This window comes from Panthera onca, chromosome B4 (genome assembly GCF_046562875.1).
Source record: "Panthera onca isolate mPanOnc1 chromosome B4, mPanOnc1 haplotype 2, whole genome shotgun sequence".
NCBI lineage: Eukaryota > Metazoa > Chordata > Mammalia > Carnivora > Felidae > Panthera > Panthera onca.
In genome coordinates, this window is record NC_138345.1 from 6,897,470 (window position 1) to 6,910,840 (window position 13,371).

Sequence of the window (13,371 nt, forward strand, 5' to 3'; positions counted from 1 at the left end):
GTCTTTAAAACAGGGATAACGTGCATATTCAGAGGTATCATAAGGGTTAAATACGATATAAAGGAAACACTTAGCATCACGCCTGCAAGAGTGTTTGATAAATGTTAACTGTGGTTTCTACTAACAGAAAAGATGTTCTTATAAATAAAACGTTAAAAAAAATGTTCTTGAGATCTAACTGAGATAGTCTTTCCTTAGGCAATGTCCATTAACATCTTACAAAAGACACAATGTTACTTTTAAAAAAACTGACATGTTTAAGTGTGGAATGAGGAAGCACTGATCAGTAGGACTTCTTTTACTGGAAGATGCTATTTATACCTGGAAAGTATGAATTAACTTGAAGGTCTTAATGGAATTAAGCAAAAATGTTACAAAACAACGCTATTCCAAAAGGTAAACCATGTTCCTCTGTACAAGATGTGATCCTTCTTAATTTCCACAATAGGAAATTATAATTTTCCCTCCACTGAAAACAGAACTTTAAATTTTATTTTCATTTTATTTTAAAGTTTATTTGTTTTTTAGAGAAAGAGAGTGCAGGGAAGGAGCAGAGAGAGAGAATCCCAAGGAGACTCCACACTGTCAGCGCGGAGCCCAATGTGAGGCTCAAACTCGCAAACCATGAGATCGTGCCCTGAGCTGAAACGAAGAGTCGCGTGCTTAACTGACTAAGCCACCCAGATGCCCCCGGAGGTTTAAAGGTGTTTTTTTTTTAATTTTTTTAATGTTTATTCATTTTTCAGAGACAGAGAGAGACAGAGCATGAGTGGGGGACGGAGAGAGAGGGAGGCATAGAATCTGAAGCAGGCTCTGAGCTGTCGGCACAGAGCCCGACAGGGGGCTCAAGCTCACGGACCGCAGGATCATGATCTGGGCCCAAGTCAGATGCTTAACCGACTGAGCCTCCCAGGTGCCCTCAGAGGTCTAAATTTTAAAAAGGTAAAAGAATTTCAAGAATAAAAATCTTTTTTCAATCTTAGGCAGGGGTTAAATTTTACAACTACAGTGCTTTAAACATTGTTTCTATTTTAATATAGAAACCTCCTAAAAGATGGCGTAAATACATGCTTATGAAAGCAGCACCATATTACACACGCACAGCCACCCACTTATCAAGGTCAATTAACATGGTATAAAAGTTGACTCATAAATGGATCTTTACTTTCTTATTGCCTTTTCCTTCCTGCGTCACTCTGTAATAAACAGCTTCTATAAGACACGCACATTAATGATCAGAGCAGCTGTATTCATAATAGCCAAATCCTGAAAACAAGCTACATGTTTCTCAGCAGGACAATGGATCAATTGTGTGATATTCATAAAATGGAATAGACATCAATTTTAAAAAGGGTGAAACACTGGTAGGAAAGGACACAGGTGCAGTAAACATAAAGAACATTCTGTCTGAGTTAAAGAAGCCAGACACAGAGAGAGTGTACCGTATGGCGAAGTTCATACGAACTTTGACGAAGTTCATGAACCAACCGGCAAGTAATTAAGAGTGGCACATCAGAACACCAGTTCCTTCCTGGGGAACAGGGAATATTAACTGGGAATGAGTATGACACTGAAAATGTTCTGTATCTTGATGTGGGTGGTCATTTCATAAGCTATCCATCCATCTACTATCCATCCATCCATCCATATGTAAAATTTCACTAAGCTGTAACCTTAAGATTAACGCACATCATACACTTCAGCACATGTATCTTATACCACAATAAAGTTTTTTCTTTTTTTAATGTTTATTTTTGACAGAGAGAGAGAGACAGAGCATGAGCAGGGGAGGGGCAGAGAGAGAGGGGGAGACGCAGAATCCGAAGCAGGCTCCGGCACAGAGCCCGACGCGGGGCTCAAACCCACAGACCGCGAGATCATGACCTGAGCCGAAGTCGGACGCTCAACTGACTGAGCCACCCAGGCGCCCCACACAATAAAGTTTTTAAAATACTAAATGGCTAGGAGCGCCACCTATGTACAGGCTATGCTTTCCTACACACACACAACTTTTGGTATGGAAGCACCATGAGGCAGGGAGTTTTTATCTTTTGTTTACTGCTCTCTCCCCAGTGCCTAGAAGAAGGCTTGGCACACAGAGGGTACCCAATAAATATCTGTTAAAGTAAATGCCCTCCTCTAGTTATTCTAACACCCGAACCACCTTCCCCATGCCCTGTCTCCCCGTTTACCTGGGTTCGGCCTGTTGATTCTTCAGGCCCACAGGTTGTATGTGCCTGATTCAAACAGTCTACATCCCGTCCAGGCTGGGGCAGGCGCTGGCACCTAGGTTCCCACACTGTGTTTCACTCCGGCATCGTGCTAATTACGGCCGGGTGATGTCATCTGCTGTGTCTCCCCCATTAGTTATCACCTGCACCTTAACCATAAGGAAGCTGAGGTTTAGAACTATAGAATTCTATAAGATCAAGAGTCAGTAAGTCAGAGATGGGACCCAGGCTGGCCTCGACTCCAGAAGCTGGCCTTTTAGACTCCGCCATGCTCATTCTCCTCTTCGGTAAGGAACAGCATCTGCCAAACTCAACTCGATGCTTAAAAATTTTGCTTCTTGAGACCTTTTCCCATTGCCTCCCTGAATGACACTGCTGCCCACCTGTTCTTTCCCTTCCAGACCTCTTCTCACTTGTTCTTCAATAAACTTGGCTGTCTTCTCTTCATCATCAAGGTCCTGCTTCTTCTTCTTCTCCAGTTCCAGTTGCCGGCGGATAGTTTCTGGGTCCCTGTCGATATACTGAATATACCAGCCCTTCGGCGTCTCATCCACCTTGCACAAGCCTTAAAAAGAAAAAAAAAAATAACAAGTAAACTCGTACACAACCAAAACTAAAGGGAAATATAAATGCGTTCCATCTCTGCGTCATGTACTTATTCATTCAAATACACTCATTCAAACACATTCAAATACACAAATTAATGCGGCCCATGGATTTTCCATACTCACAGTTGATAAAATTTAGATATTTTAAGTGGGATACTTTATCTCCTTGAACAGAAAAAATTATCATTCTGATTTTTAACTACCTGGGCTAAGTCAACTATGTACGCCAGGGAAATACAGGAAAGAAGTATCATCTTGCTTAGTAATTATTTAACTGTGTCTAAGTATTTAACATCCGACGAGTACATGATATTCTACTAACTTAATAGAAATTTGCCCCGTAAAATGGAATCAAGTAACACACTGAGTACGTGATACATGTCACGGCTCCTTGCCCTCTCCTTCCAAGTTCATCCTATGAAGATTAGAAATGGAAAAAGCTGCAGCAAAGTTTTAAAAAGCTCCTTGCGCGGGGGTAACAAAAGCCTCAGAAAGTAAAATGAGTACGGGGGCGTAAGAGGGGGAGGACTGGTAATAACCCTTAACCCGAATGAGAGGATGCGGCGTTCGGGTGGAACACACAAAATGAGTCCCGGAAGATTATGCTCCCCTCCGCCAGTTTTTAACTGCCCTGCTCGCCCTCTTTTCCGTAAACGTACACAGAAACCGTGACAATTGTGTCTCTGCCCCCGAGCCACGCAACAGCTGCTCAGACCCCGTCTTCTTCTCACCTTCTCTGCCCAGCCACTTGGTAAAATCAGTCAGAGTCTCCCACTGGGTGGCATTCATGTGGATGTGCTCCCGGTGGCTGATATACTCATTGTACACGATGTTGTTGTGGACTCTCTTAGTGCCTGAGAACAAAACAGCACACCGTCAACCCGGAGCAGGTTTACAGATTAGGAAGTTGTTGTGCGCACAGTACCCAGATGCTTACCAAAGCGTCTCCTGAGAAGTTCTAGAAAGTCATTTCGGAATTCCCTAATAAGGAAAGGAAGGAAAGCATTAAGGTAATTCTACAAATACAAAGCCACCATACAGTGTGAATGCCCAAATGATACATGACACATCTATGTGACTACCTGTTAGGAACCCTCAAGAACTGAAAAGGGAAGGAATCCCGAAAGTTTACAGCTTTCGAGGATTTCAGTTACAGGTCAGTTTGGAGTTGAGGCTTCCAGGCTTGGCGGAGCAACCACAGCACAAGTGACTCCACGGGTCTAGAAAGGTTCCTCCGTGAAGTCTCTTAGCGTGACTGAGCGTGGCATAATAAAACCATTCTTCCGACGATAACAAAACTTCCCTGATTCCACGTGAAACTGGTACTCAATGTGTCCCTCTGCACGGAATACACTGTGTTACGTGCTGGGTAAACACAGGTGAATAAAACCTAAATCTTGACCCAGGTTCCAATCTAGCAGAACCAATCATAACACGAGGCGAACTGCAAAAGAGATGTAGCACAATGTCACGGAGTTGAGGGATGCCCGCTGGCGATCTTTAACGAGGGCAGGGAAGTAGACATCAGAGCTTATAGGTGGAGAGGAAGAGAAGGCCACTCCCAGCTGGCAGAGAAACACGGAAGCATCACGTCTGGGAAATGATGACCTCACTGAGCTAATGTTGTGAGTAGACAGAAAGGAGGGACATGGTGGGACATAACAGAAGAACGGTGGGGGCCGGGGGGGGGAGGACAGAGCTGGAAAATAATGGCGGGGCTGATCTTTGAAGTACCTCGAATGTCATGCTCAAGAGGGTGGGTTTTATGCAGGCAGTGGCAAAGCACCAAATAATTTACTTAGGAGTTAGTCTGTGAAAATCTGTGATCTAGAAAGAACAAGAATTCTCAAAGTGTGGTCCCTACAACAGTAGCATCAACATTACCTGGGAACTTGATAGAAACAGCACGTCTCCAGCCCCAGCCCAGATCTATGGAATTAGAATCTGCCACTGTTGTCACAAGCCCTCACGGTGATTCTGACGCACATGGTGGTTTGTGAACCATGGGCATAAAACACGGACAGGAGGGACAGAAGCTGCGGCTGGGAGATCAGTGAGGAAGTCACGGAATTAATTTAGGTGACACATGATGAGAATGATGACTAGGGCTGGGAGAATGGCGAGGAGGTGAGTTTAAAGGACACTGCAGAGGAGAATCAACAACAGGGAAGTCCCAGCTTAGCATTCCGAGTAGGTATTGTCAGCCAGCACACGATAGGTGTGGTGGACAGAGTACCGTGCGTGGCTTTAAAATGTTGGCTTTGGGAGAGCCTTCAGAAATATAGATTACAACTTCCCAGAAAAAAAAAAAAAATCTACAACTTAGGACAGATAATCAGGAATGAACAGTAAGACTGAGGAGTCACCCAACACAAAGGGAACAGCTGGAAGAATGACAGAACTCTTGGAGCCTGGGTAATGTGGACTGAAGGAAGCCGAGCGGACACCCTGAGGAACATTCCTGCACTGGAGGAGCTGGGAGGAAAGAAAGAGGAGCTAAGGAAGCAAGCAGGCAGCAGGAGGAGGAGGAGGAGGAGGAGAGCCAGGAAAGAATGGAAAACAGAGAGATGTTTGTGGGTAGTTAAGAGCGTTATCCACCGAAGAAAGATAAAGAGCAAGATGGAAACTGGGCAGCTACGTGGATGCAGTAAAAGGGGGCGGAGAGGAAAAGCCCAGCGTAGATGGCTCTTGCCAGGATGATATTTCCCCAAATGTGGCTCGTGCAGCCCCGTGGAAATCAAGGTGGTTTCGTGTGGTTCACAGATAAACAATTTTGGCCTTTTTCACCGTGTTACCTGCTTTGATGGCACAAAAGCCACACAGGGGACACCTGCTGGCGTCTCAGCCAAGTCAGGGCAGTGGGCGGCGAGGCCAGCCTGCACAGGCAGCCAGAGGATTCTTCACGGACATGCACTCGCGGGTGAGAATCAATGCTGGTTTCGCCAAGAACGTCCTTGACGGGGCGGTGGGACAGTACTAAATCTCAGCCTGCGGGGCTCCGTCTCACACCCTGTGCGCTGGGACGGGCTCGGGAACGTAGCACTTCCACCGCCGCCTGGGGCTTGACTTGAGCGCAGCACTCGTGCGATGGTCTGAGCCATGCACAGAACTACCTCTGTCACCGCGCACCACCTCTACTTGAAAGGATGACGGACCGATCAACTACGGTTATTCAAAATCGGGTATTTAGCAGACATTTGGTCAAAAATAAGCAAAGCGAGCCTTGTCACGTCAAGGAAAACGGCTGACACTTGTTTATCATTTGTTGCCGACGATAAAATGTGAGCTTTCCAGCAAAAAATTGAATCTGGTAAACTAGCATCGGCCATCGTGAGCCTGACGTCCCTCCCAATACTAAAGGACCTGTCCGATGACACTGATAACATTAAAAAGTATGATTTTACGCTACTATGTAACAAAACGTGTCACTATTCGGAACACTCGGTGAACCAATATTTTCCAAATGACCAGTGCATGATGACATAAAACCATGCGTGGGGACAAGCTCCATCTAAAGTGAAATATCGAGGGATCATAATGTAATAGTGCACAAAAGTTCCCTGACATGGTTCCAGAATCCACACTGCAGCTAATCTTGAAGAAACTACCACGTTGTTGTGTTTTGATGTCGCATCAAAGAGCATCCAAAATTATCCAAAAAAGGCTATTAAAGTATTCCCCCGTTCCAACCAGACATCTATGAACAGGGTGGCCTTTCTTTATGTGCTTTACCCAAAACATGTTGAAACAGACAACTGAATACAGAAGCGGTTGTAGAATCCAGCTGTCTCCTAGTAGTCAGACCCTGAAGAGATTTGTAAAAATCTGAAGCAAAGCTATTCCGATTGTTTTTGTTTGTTTTGGAATATATAGTTAATTTTTATTAAAAAATTATTTATTTTAACACTTAATAGATTTATTATTATTTTAAGTGAGATAATAAATACGCTTCATTTTTTTTTCATTTTTAATCCCTAACTCACAAGTACCAATATATCGATATCAATCACAAACAAAAGCTCTTTGAGGCTCTTCGATAATTTTTAAGGGTGAAAAGGGGTCCTAAGATCAAAAGGTCCAGAACTTGGGAAAGAAAGAGACAGACAGACTTAAAACTAAATATTAATAGCAATAATAATTAATAGCTAATATTAATCAAGCACTGGATACTTTTCTAAACCCTTTAAAACCATTAACTCATTAATCTTTCTATGAAATAAAGAAAACGCTTGGAAGAGGGTGCTGTTTTTAGTCCCATTTTACAGATGAGGAAACAGAAGCACAGACAAACGTAAGTGCTTCGACGAGAGTCACGCAGCCCATGAAGGGAGAAGCCTGGGTTTGCAGGGCTTAAAGGCAGGCAGTCGGATTCCACAGCCGTGCTCTGAGCCACGACCGAGTTAGAATGAAAGAGAGTTTTTTTGTGTTTGGAGAACAAGACTGAATTGTGAGAAACACTTCTGTAACAATTTCACACTGTGACAAATTGTCAAAGGAAAACAAAACCTGAGCACAAGATCGTAGAGCTATCCTGTTAATGTGTAAGGAACAGACAGAGCTCCCAATATACAAATTTTTAAGCATATGTGGTACACGTCCAACTCAACAAAGCTTATGAGATAAGGATGTCTTCAAGTTACTTACTCGGAGAAGTAATCCATAAACTGCTGAGGATTTTCTGAAGCCAACAGTAGTTGTCTCTGGTGAGATTCGGACATACAATGACACTTAAAGCCATTCTACAAAACATGTAAAGAGTGGTTAAGTTCTGATTTAGGTCATCATAATGGGCCCTAAACAGAAGTATTTAGTTAACCATAAAAAGCTCCTCTTTGACAATAAATTGTAACAAAAAAAAAAAAAAAAAAAAAGAGAGAGAGAGAGAGAGAGAAAATCACTAGCTTTAAGCACACTATCATTTTTTTTAAAAAGTTTTTTATGAGGTTGAGTTATGTAACACTGCCCCTCAAGGGATAATCCCAGGAGATTAAAGAGACAGAAAGCTCGTGGCAAGCCGACGTTACTAACAGACAGGACAGGGCACGGGAACAGAAGAGTGATTTTGTTTTTTAAATCCATTTACCCAATTTTACTGAACATCTACTACATGTAGGGCGATGTAAGTGGTTGGGGAAACGTAACCAAGTAAAATGGGCCGTTAGTGAATTTCACTCACTTTTCTCTACTTCGGCTCATTATCCAAAATACGTTATGGCATATTACAGAAATGTCATGTTAAATCTCATGGGATAACTACACCCTACAGAAACCTCGTGTTAACTATACTAAATCTGCACCTTCTTCAGGTGACTATAAAAAAAATGACAAGTTTTGACTTTGTATCTACACGACTTGGCATTTACAGCTGATTCTCCACCAGCACCGGCAATGAAAACTGGGCCTCTCCCGCCGTGTTCTCCGTGTCAATGAACAGTTCTGTCCCGCGCCCGGTCACCCAGGCCAGGGGCCAGGCATCCTGGAGTCCTCCTCCACCTCTGCCTCCACTTACCACTAAGTCCGCTCGGCCTCCCTAACACCGCCTCTCCTGTCTCCCCGTCTGGTCTCACGCCACTGGCCCGATGTCAACACCCCATCTCGCTTAGCTGCCTCACCCTCAGTCACCCACAGACGACCGACACAATGCTCGCCTCAACTGTGTTCCGCCCGTGCACTACTCTCACTGGCAAGTACCTAAAAGGAACCTTGGTGTTGGTCCCATGAATGAAAAACCAGTGCAAATTCCCATAGGTTAAAAATCAATCACTGAAATGAAAACGAAATGAGGCCAGTAAATTCTAGAAACCCGTGAGAGTGGATGGGCAGGAGGGGAATACTCTGGATCCGACCTCCTTCCCCTCAATCTTCCAGTACTGAGAGAGAGGGAGACGAAAGGGAACTTGGAGGGGTCAACCTCTCCTCCTGCAGGCCACCCTCCCAGGCAGGGGAGTCGATGCGCAGATCGAGAGCAAACGGGACAGAATGGCCACAAGTGTCTTACTCTGAAATCGGTAACTGAAGGAAAGAGTTAAGCATTTATCCTCCTTTTGCCATACAACCTGTCTTTGAGGATAACCAAACAGCTCCAGTTAATGAGAAAGAGCTCAGCCCTACATAAGAATAGTAGCCAATAACAAATTCTGAGAAATACAGAAAAATAACCGCTTTGCAACTCTTAAGGAAATAACAGACTCAAGCAAGGATGCTAAAACACCGAAGGAAAAGGCTGATGGTAAACTAGACGTATTCCTTGCTATCTGCTCGCTCTTGCGAGAGGGAAAATATTCCTTTCTAACATTACCGTCCTCTTCACTCAGTCATCTTAGCACTAGCAGCCATTACGGGCCTCCTTGTGCAATGCGATATGAAACCCGCCGGACCACCTATCAAGTCGTCTTCCCCAAAATATTTAACCTGATCCGCATCAAGCCTTCAGCTCCAAGTGCCAGTTTATAGAACTGTAAGTTAGAGAAGGAGGGTCAAAGACAACCACAAGAAAACTTCACTGTTTCACATCAGAAAGTGGGAACGCTCCAGGGCAGTTACTGGCCAGTCGAGAGTCAACGTCAGAAAAACTGAATTAGCAAAGATACCAACTCGAGTGTCCATTGACAGATGAACGGATAAAGAAGACACACACAACGGAATATTGCCAGCCTACAGGAAAGGACCGAGATCTTGCCACTTGTCACAATATGGATGGGCCTCAAGGGTGTTTTGCTAAGTGAAATAACTCAGATAAAGACAAATTTCCTATGACTTCACCTATATGTGGAACCTTCAAAACAAAAGAGTAACGGGCTCCTGGGTGGCTCAGTGGGTTGAGTGTCGGATTCTGGATTTGGGCTCAGGTTGTGATCTCGCCATCCTGAGGCGGAGCCCTGCACTGGGCTCTGCGTTGGGTGTGGAGGCTGCTTGAAATTCTCTCTCTCGGGGCGGGGAGGCGATCACGTGGCTGAGTCAGTTAAGCGTCCGACTTCAGCTCAGGTGAGAATCTTAATGGTTCATGAGTTCGAGCCCCGTGTCGGGCTCTGTGCTGACAGCTCGGAGCCTGGAGCCTGCTTCGGATTCTGGGTCTCCCTCTCTCTCTGCCCCTCCCCTGCTCACCCTCTGTCTCTCTCTCATAAATAAATAAAACATCAGAAATTCTCTCTCTCCCTCTGCCCCCTCCCCCGGCTCATGAGGCATGCGCACGCACGTTCTCTCTCAAAAAAATACAAAGCAAAAACAAAAACACAATCAGACCTATAAACACAGAGGCTAAGCTGACGGCTGTAAGTGGTAAGGAGAGGCACTGGGCAAGCACGTGAAGGGAAGGGAGAGAGGCCTCCGGTGACGGAATAGAGAGAACTGCGCCGGAAGTACGGTCGACGGCACGTATGGTGACAGTGTTGTGGGGTGACAGGTGGGAGCCACACTTGTGACGCGCAAAGCGAACGGCATAAATTACGTTGTGCAGAGGAAACCACTGTAACTGACATGTGGGTAACACGTGACAGCTATACTAGTAAAAAACTAATTAGGAAAAAAGAAAAACAACGGAGTCGCAAGGGGGCGGGAGCAAGGGCGAGGGAAGTGGATTCTATATTCCGTTTAGGAATGAGAGAGGATCAAAAGCCCTAATTACTCACATTTTTAGGGCAATGAAACTTCTCTGTGAGATGATAATGGATATATGCCATTACACATATTTGTTCAAAACCAGAGAAATGTCCAACATCAGGAGGGAACCCCACTGCCAGCTGTAGGCTTTGGTGGTGAAGATGTGAAGCACTAGTCTGTTGCCAAATGCTGATAACGGGGAAACTGTACAAATGTGGGGACCCGGTGTGTACAGATCTCTGGACCTTCCGCTCATCATTGCTGTAAAGCTAAAACTGCTCTAAAAAAAATAGTTTATTTTTTTTAAGCCCTAATAACAAATCTGATTCATGGCTTTTGATTGGGTCTTGGTTTTAACAAAAACTTAAAAAAAAATTTTTTTTAAATGTTTTTATTTATTTTTGAGACAGAGAGGGACAGAGCATGAGCAGGGGAGGGGCAGAGAGACAGAGGGAGACGCAGAATCCGAAACAGGCTCCAGGCTCTGAGCTGTCATCACAGAGCCCGACGCGGGGCTCGAACTCACAGACCGTGAGATCATGACCCGAGCCGAAGTCGGATGCTCAACCGACTGAGCCACCCAGGTACCCCGAAATAAAAAAAAAAAACTTTTAAAAAGCGTTTGTGGGAACAAGTGATGAAAATGTGAATATGGACTGTGCGTCAGACGACATAAAGGAATTTTTATTACTTTTTTTTATGTGTGATGACATATATTGCGGCTACGTAGAAAAATACCCAAATATCTTAGAGAAGCATACTTAAGTATTTAGAGATGAAATGTCCTAGATGCTTGCAACTGACTTTAAAATATTTCCGAAACAAGTAAGGCTAGGTGAGTTTCTTAAAATGTTCAATACGGGTAACGGAGATACAAATGTTCGTGGTATTTGTCTCTAGTTTTCTGTGTGAGAATTTCACCTTGACTATTAGAAAGAAAGAACGGGAGGGGCGCCTGGGTGGCTCAGTCAGTTAAGCATCTGACTCCGGATTTTGGCTCAGGTCACGATCTTATGGTTTATGAGTTAGAGCCCTGCATCGGGATGCACGCTGATGGTGCAGAGCCTGCTTGGGATTCCCTCTCTCTCTGCCCTTCCCCTGCTTGTGTGCTCTCTCTCTCTCTCTCTCAAAATAAATAAATAAAACTTAAAAAAAAAAAAAAAGAAACTGACGGGGCACCTGGGTGGCTCAGTTGGTTAGGAATTCAGGTTTGGCTCAGGTTATGATCTTGCCGTTCATGAGTTCAAGCCCCACGTCGGGCTCTGTGCTGACAGCTCAGAGCCGGAAGCCTGCTTTGGATTCTGTGTGTGTGTGTGTGTGTGTGTGTGTGTGTGTGTGTGTGTCTGCCCCTCCCCTGCTTGTGTGCTCTCTCTCTCTCTCAAAATAAATAAATAAAACTTAAAAAAAAAAAAGAAAAAGAAACTGACGGGGCACCTGGGTGGCTCAGTTGGTTAGGAATTCAGGTTTGGCTCAGGTTATGATCTTGCCGTTCATGAGTTCAAGCCCCACGTCGGGCTCTGTGCTGACAGCTCAGAGCCAGAAGCCTGCTTTGGATTCTGTGTGTGTGTGTGTGTGTGTGTGTGTGTGTGTGTGTGTCTGCTCCTCCCCTGCTTGTGTGCTCGCTTTCTCTCTCTCTCTCTCTCTCTCTCTCTAAATAAACATTAAAAAAAGGGAGGGGGAAGAACTGGAGACAAATGAAAAAAGAGTTAACTGCTTCAATGTGAGTCAACGTGAGTCCTACTTAAGCATCTCATCCCTCGCCTGCAGAAAACACTGGAGTGGATTATTCCAATCACCCAATGTTCCGCTGCACCGACCCAATCCAATTCAATCCCCGGAGAAAAAATACGACCCTGTCGCTAGCCTGCTCTCAATTCTTCAAGGGGCTTCGTCATCCACCTCACTAATGTGAAAACGTACAAACGCCGCTGGACGGCATACAAACCTTTTCAACATCTGCCCCGAGACCCCTTGAGCCACTGTACACATAATTCACAGACTTAAAGCTCACAATCTTCCCGGTAGGTACAATTCTTATTCCCACTTTACAGATAAGCAAACGGGCAGGGGGAATGTAAGTAACTTGCCCAAGCCTACACAGCTAGCAAGTGGCGCCGCTAGGATTCAGAATTCTGACAGTCTGGCCTCCAGTCCACGATCGTCACCACAGGGAGTAATATCCTGGGCCTGGCACACTGTAGGCGCTCAATAAATGCTTGTTAGATGAGTAGTGTGCCAGAGCTTAGCTGTCCTTTTTCATCTGATCCCGAAAAGAGGGGTGAATCCCGATCACCTTGTTTCTCGAGTCACGTCGAGTCAGAGATGACTGTTACGGTCATTCCCCGAGCATCGGGCACTGCACTATTCAACGCCCCCGTTTTATGACAGCTCGAGTAGCATCCCGTCTACGAGAGCTGCAAAGCCTCCTATTTCATTTCTTTTTGGCGGAAGACCGTGGAGGAATGAGGCGTCAAAGATCACTGGTTCCCCTAGATAAACGCTGCAGGTCAGGATGGCGGTACCGAGTTGAGTAGCTGACTCGCCCAGCGCAGAACCCACACGACCAGGACCCGAAGTTCCACTCCCTCACCCCAGCGTCAGGGACTTGAACCTGGATTTCCAGCAGGGCCCCGCTTGGGGCCCCATCCAGGCCCGCTTACCTCGTCCCGGCACTGCTTCTGGCACATCTGGCAATACCAGCGCAGCTTCTGAAGCCCCTTGGATTTGATCCTGTTGGCGATGGCCTTAGGGGTAAGGAAATCTGACTTGCCCATCGCGACCACGGTAAAGACAACTTTGCTGAAGCGCCCGGCCAACCGGAAGCGGAATGAAGCTGACTGGGGCGGGGGCGGGGCAAATACCAGCCGCGAGCCGGAAGGAGGTGGGGCCTCGGAAGGCTGGCCTCCCTCCAACGCTCGCGAGGCTTCCCTCCG

At 45.5% G+C, this 13,371-nt stretch overlaps 1 protein-coding gene across 3 annotated transcripts in view; it reads right to left on the reverse strand.

The window, feature by feature from the left end:
* KIN (Kin17 DNA and RNA binding protein) overlaps window positions 1–13,276 on the reverse strand; it is a 40,629-nt gene extending 27,353 nt beyond the window's left edge. For all 3 annotated transcript variants that reach the window (XM_078450459.1, XM_078450460.2, XM_078450458.2), the window contains exons 1-5: window positions 13,099–13,276; window positions 7,484–7,578; window positions 3,777–3,820; window positions 3,571–3,693; window positions 2,615–2,796 (exon numbers count right to left, since the gene is read on the reverse strand). In XM_078450459.1, the coding sequence (XP_078306585.1) occupies window positions 2,615–2,796; window positions 3,571–3,693; window positions 3,777–3,820; window positions 7,484–7,578; window positions 13,099–13,212 (558 nt within the window). In that variant the 5' untranslated portion in view covers window positions 13,213–13,276. The remainder of the gene's footprint in view (window positions 1–2,614; window positions 2,797–3,570; window positions 3,694–3,776; window positions 3,821–7,483; window positions 7,579–13,098) is intronic.
* Window positions 13,277–13,371: the final 95 nt, after the last annotated feature.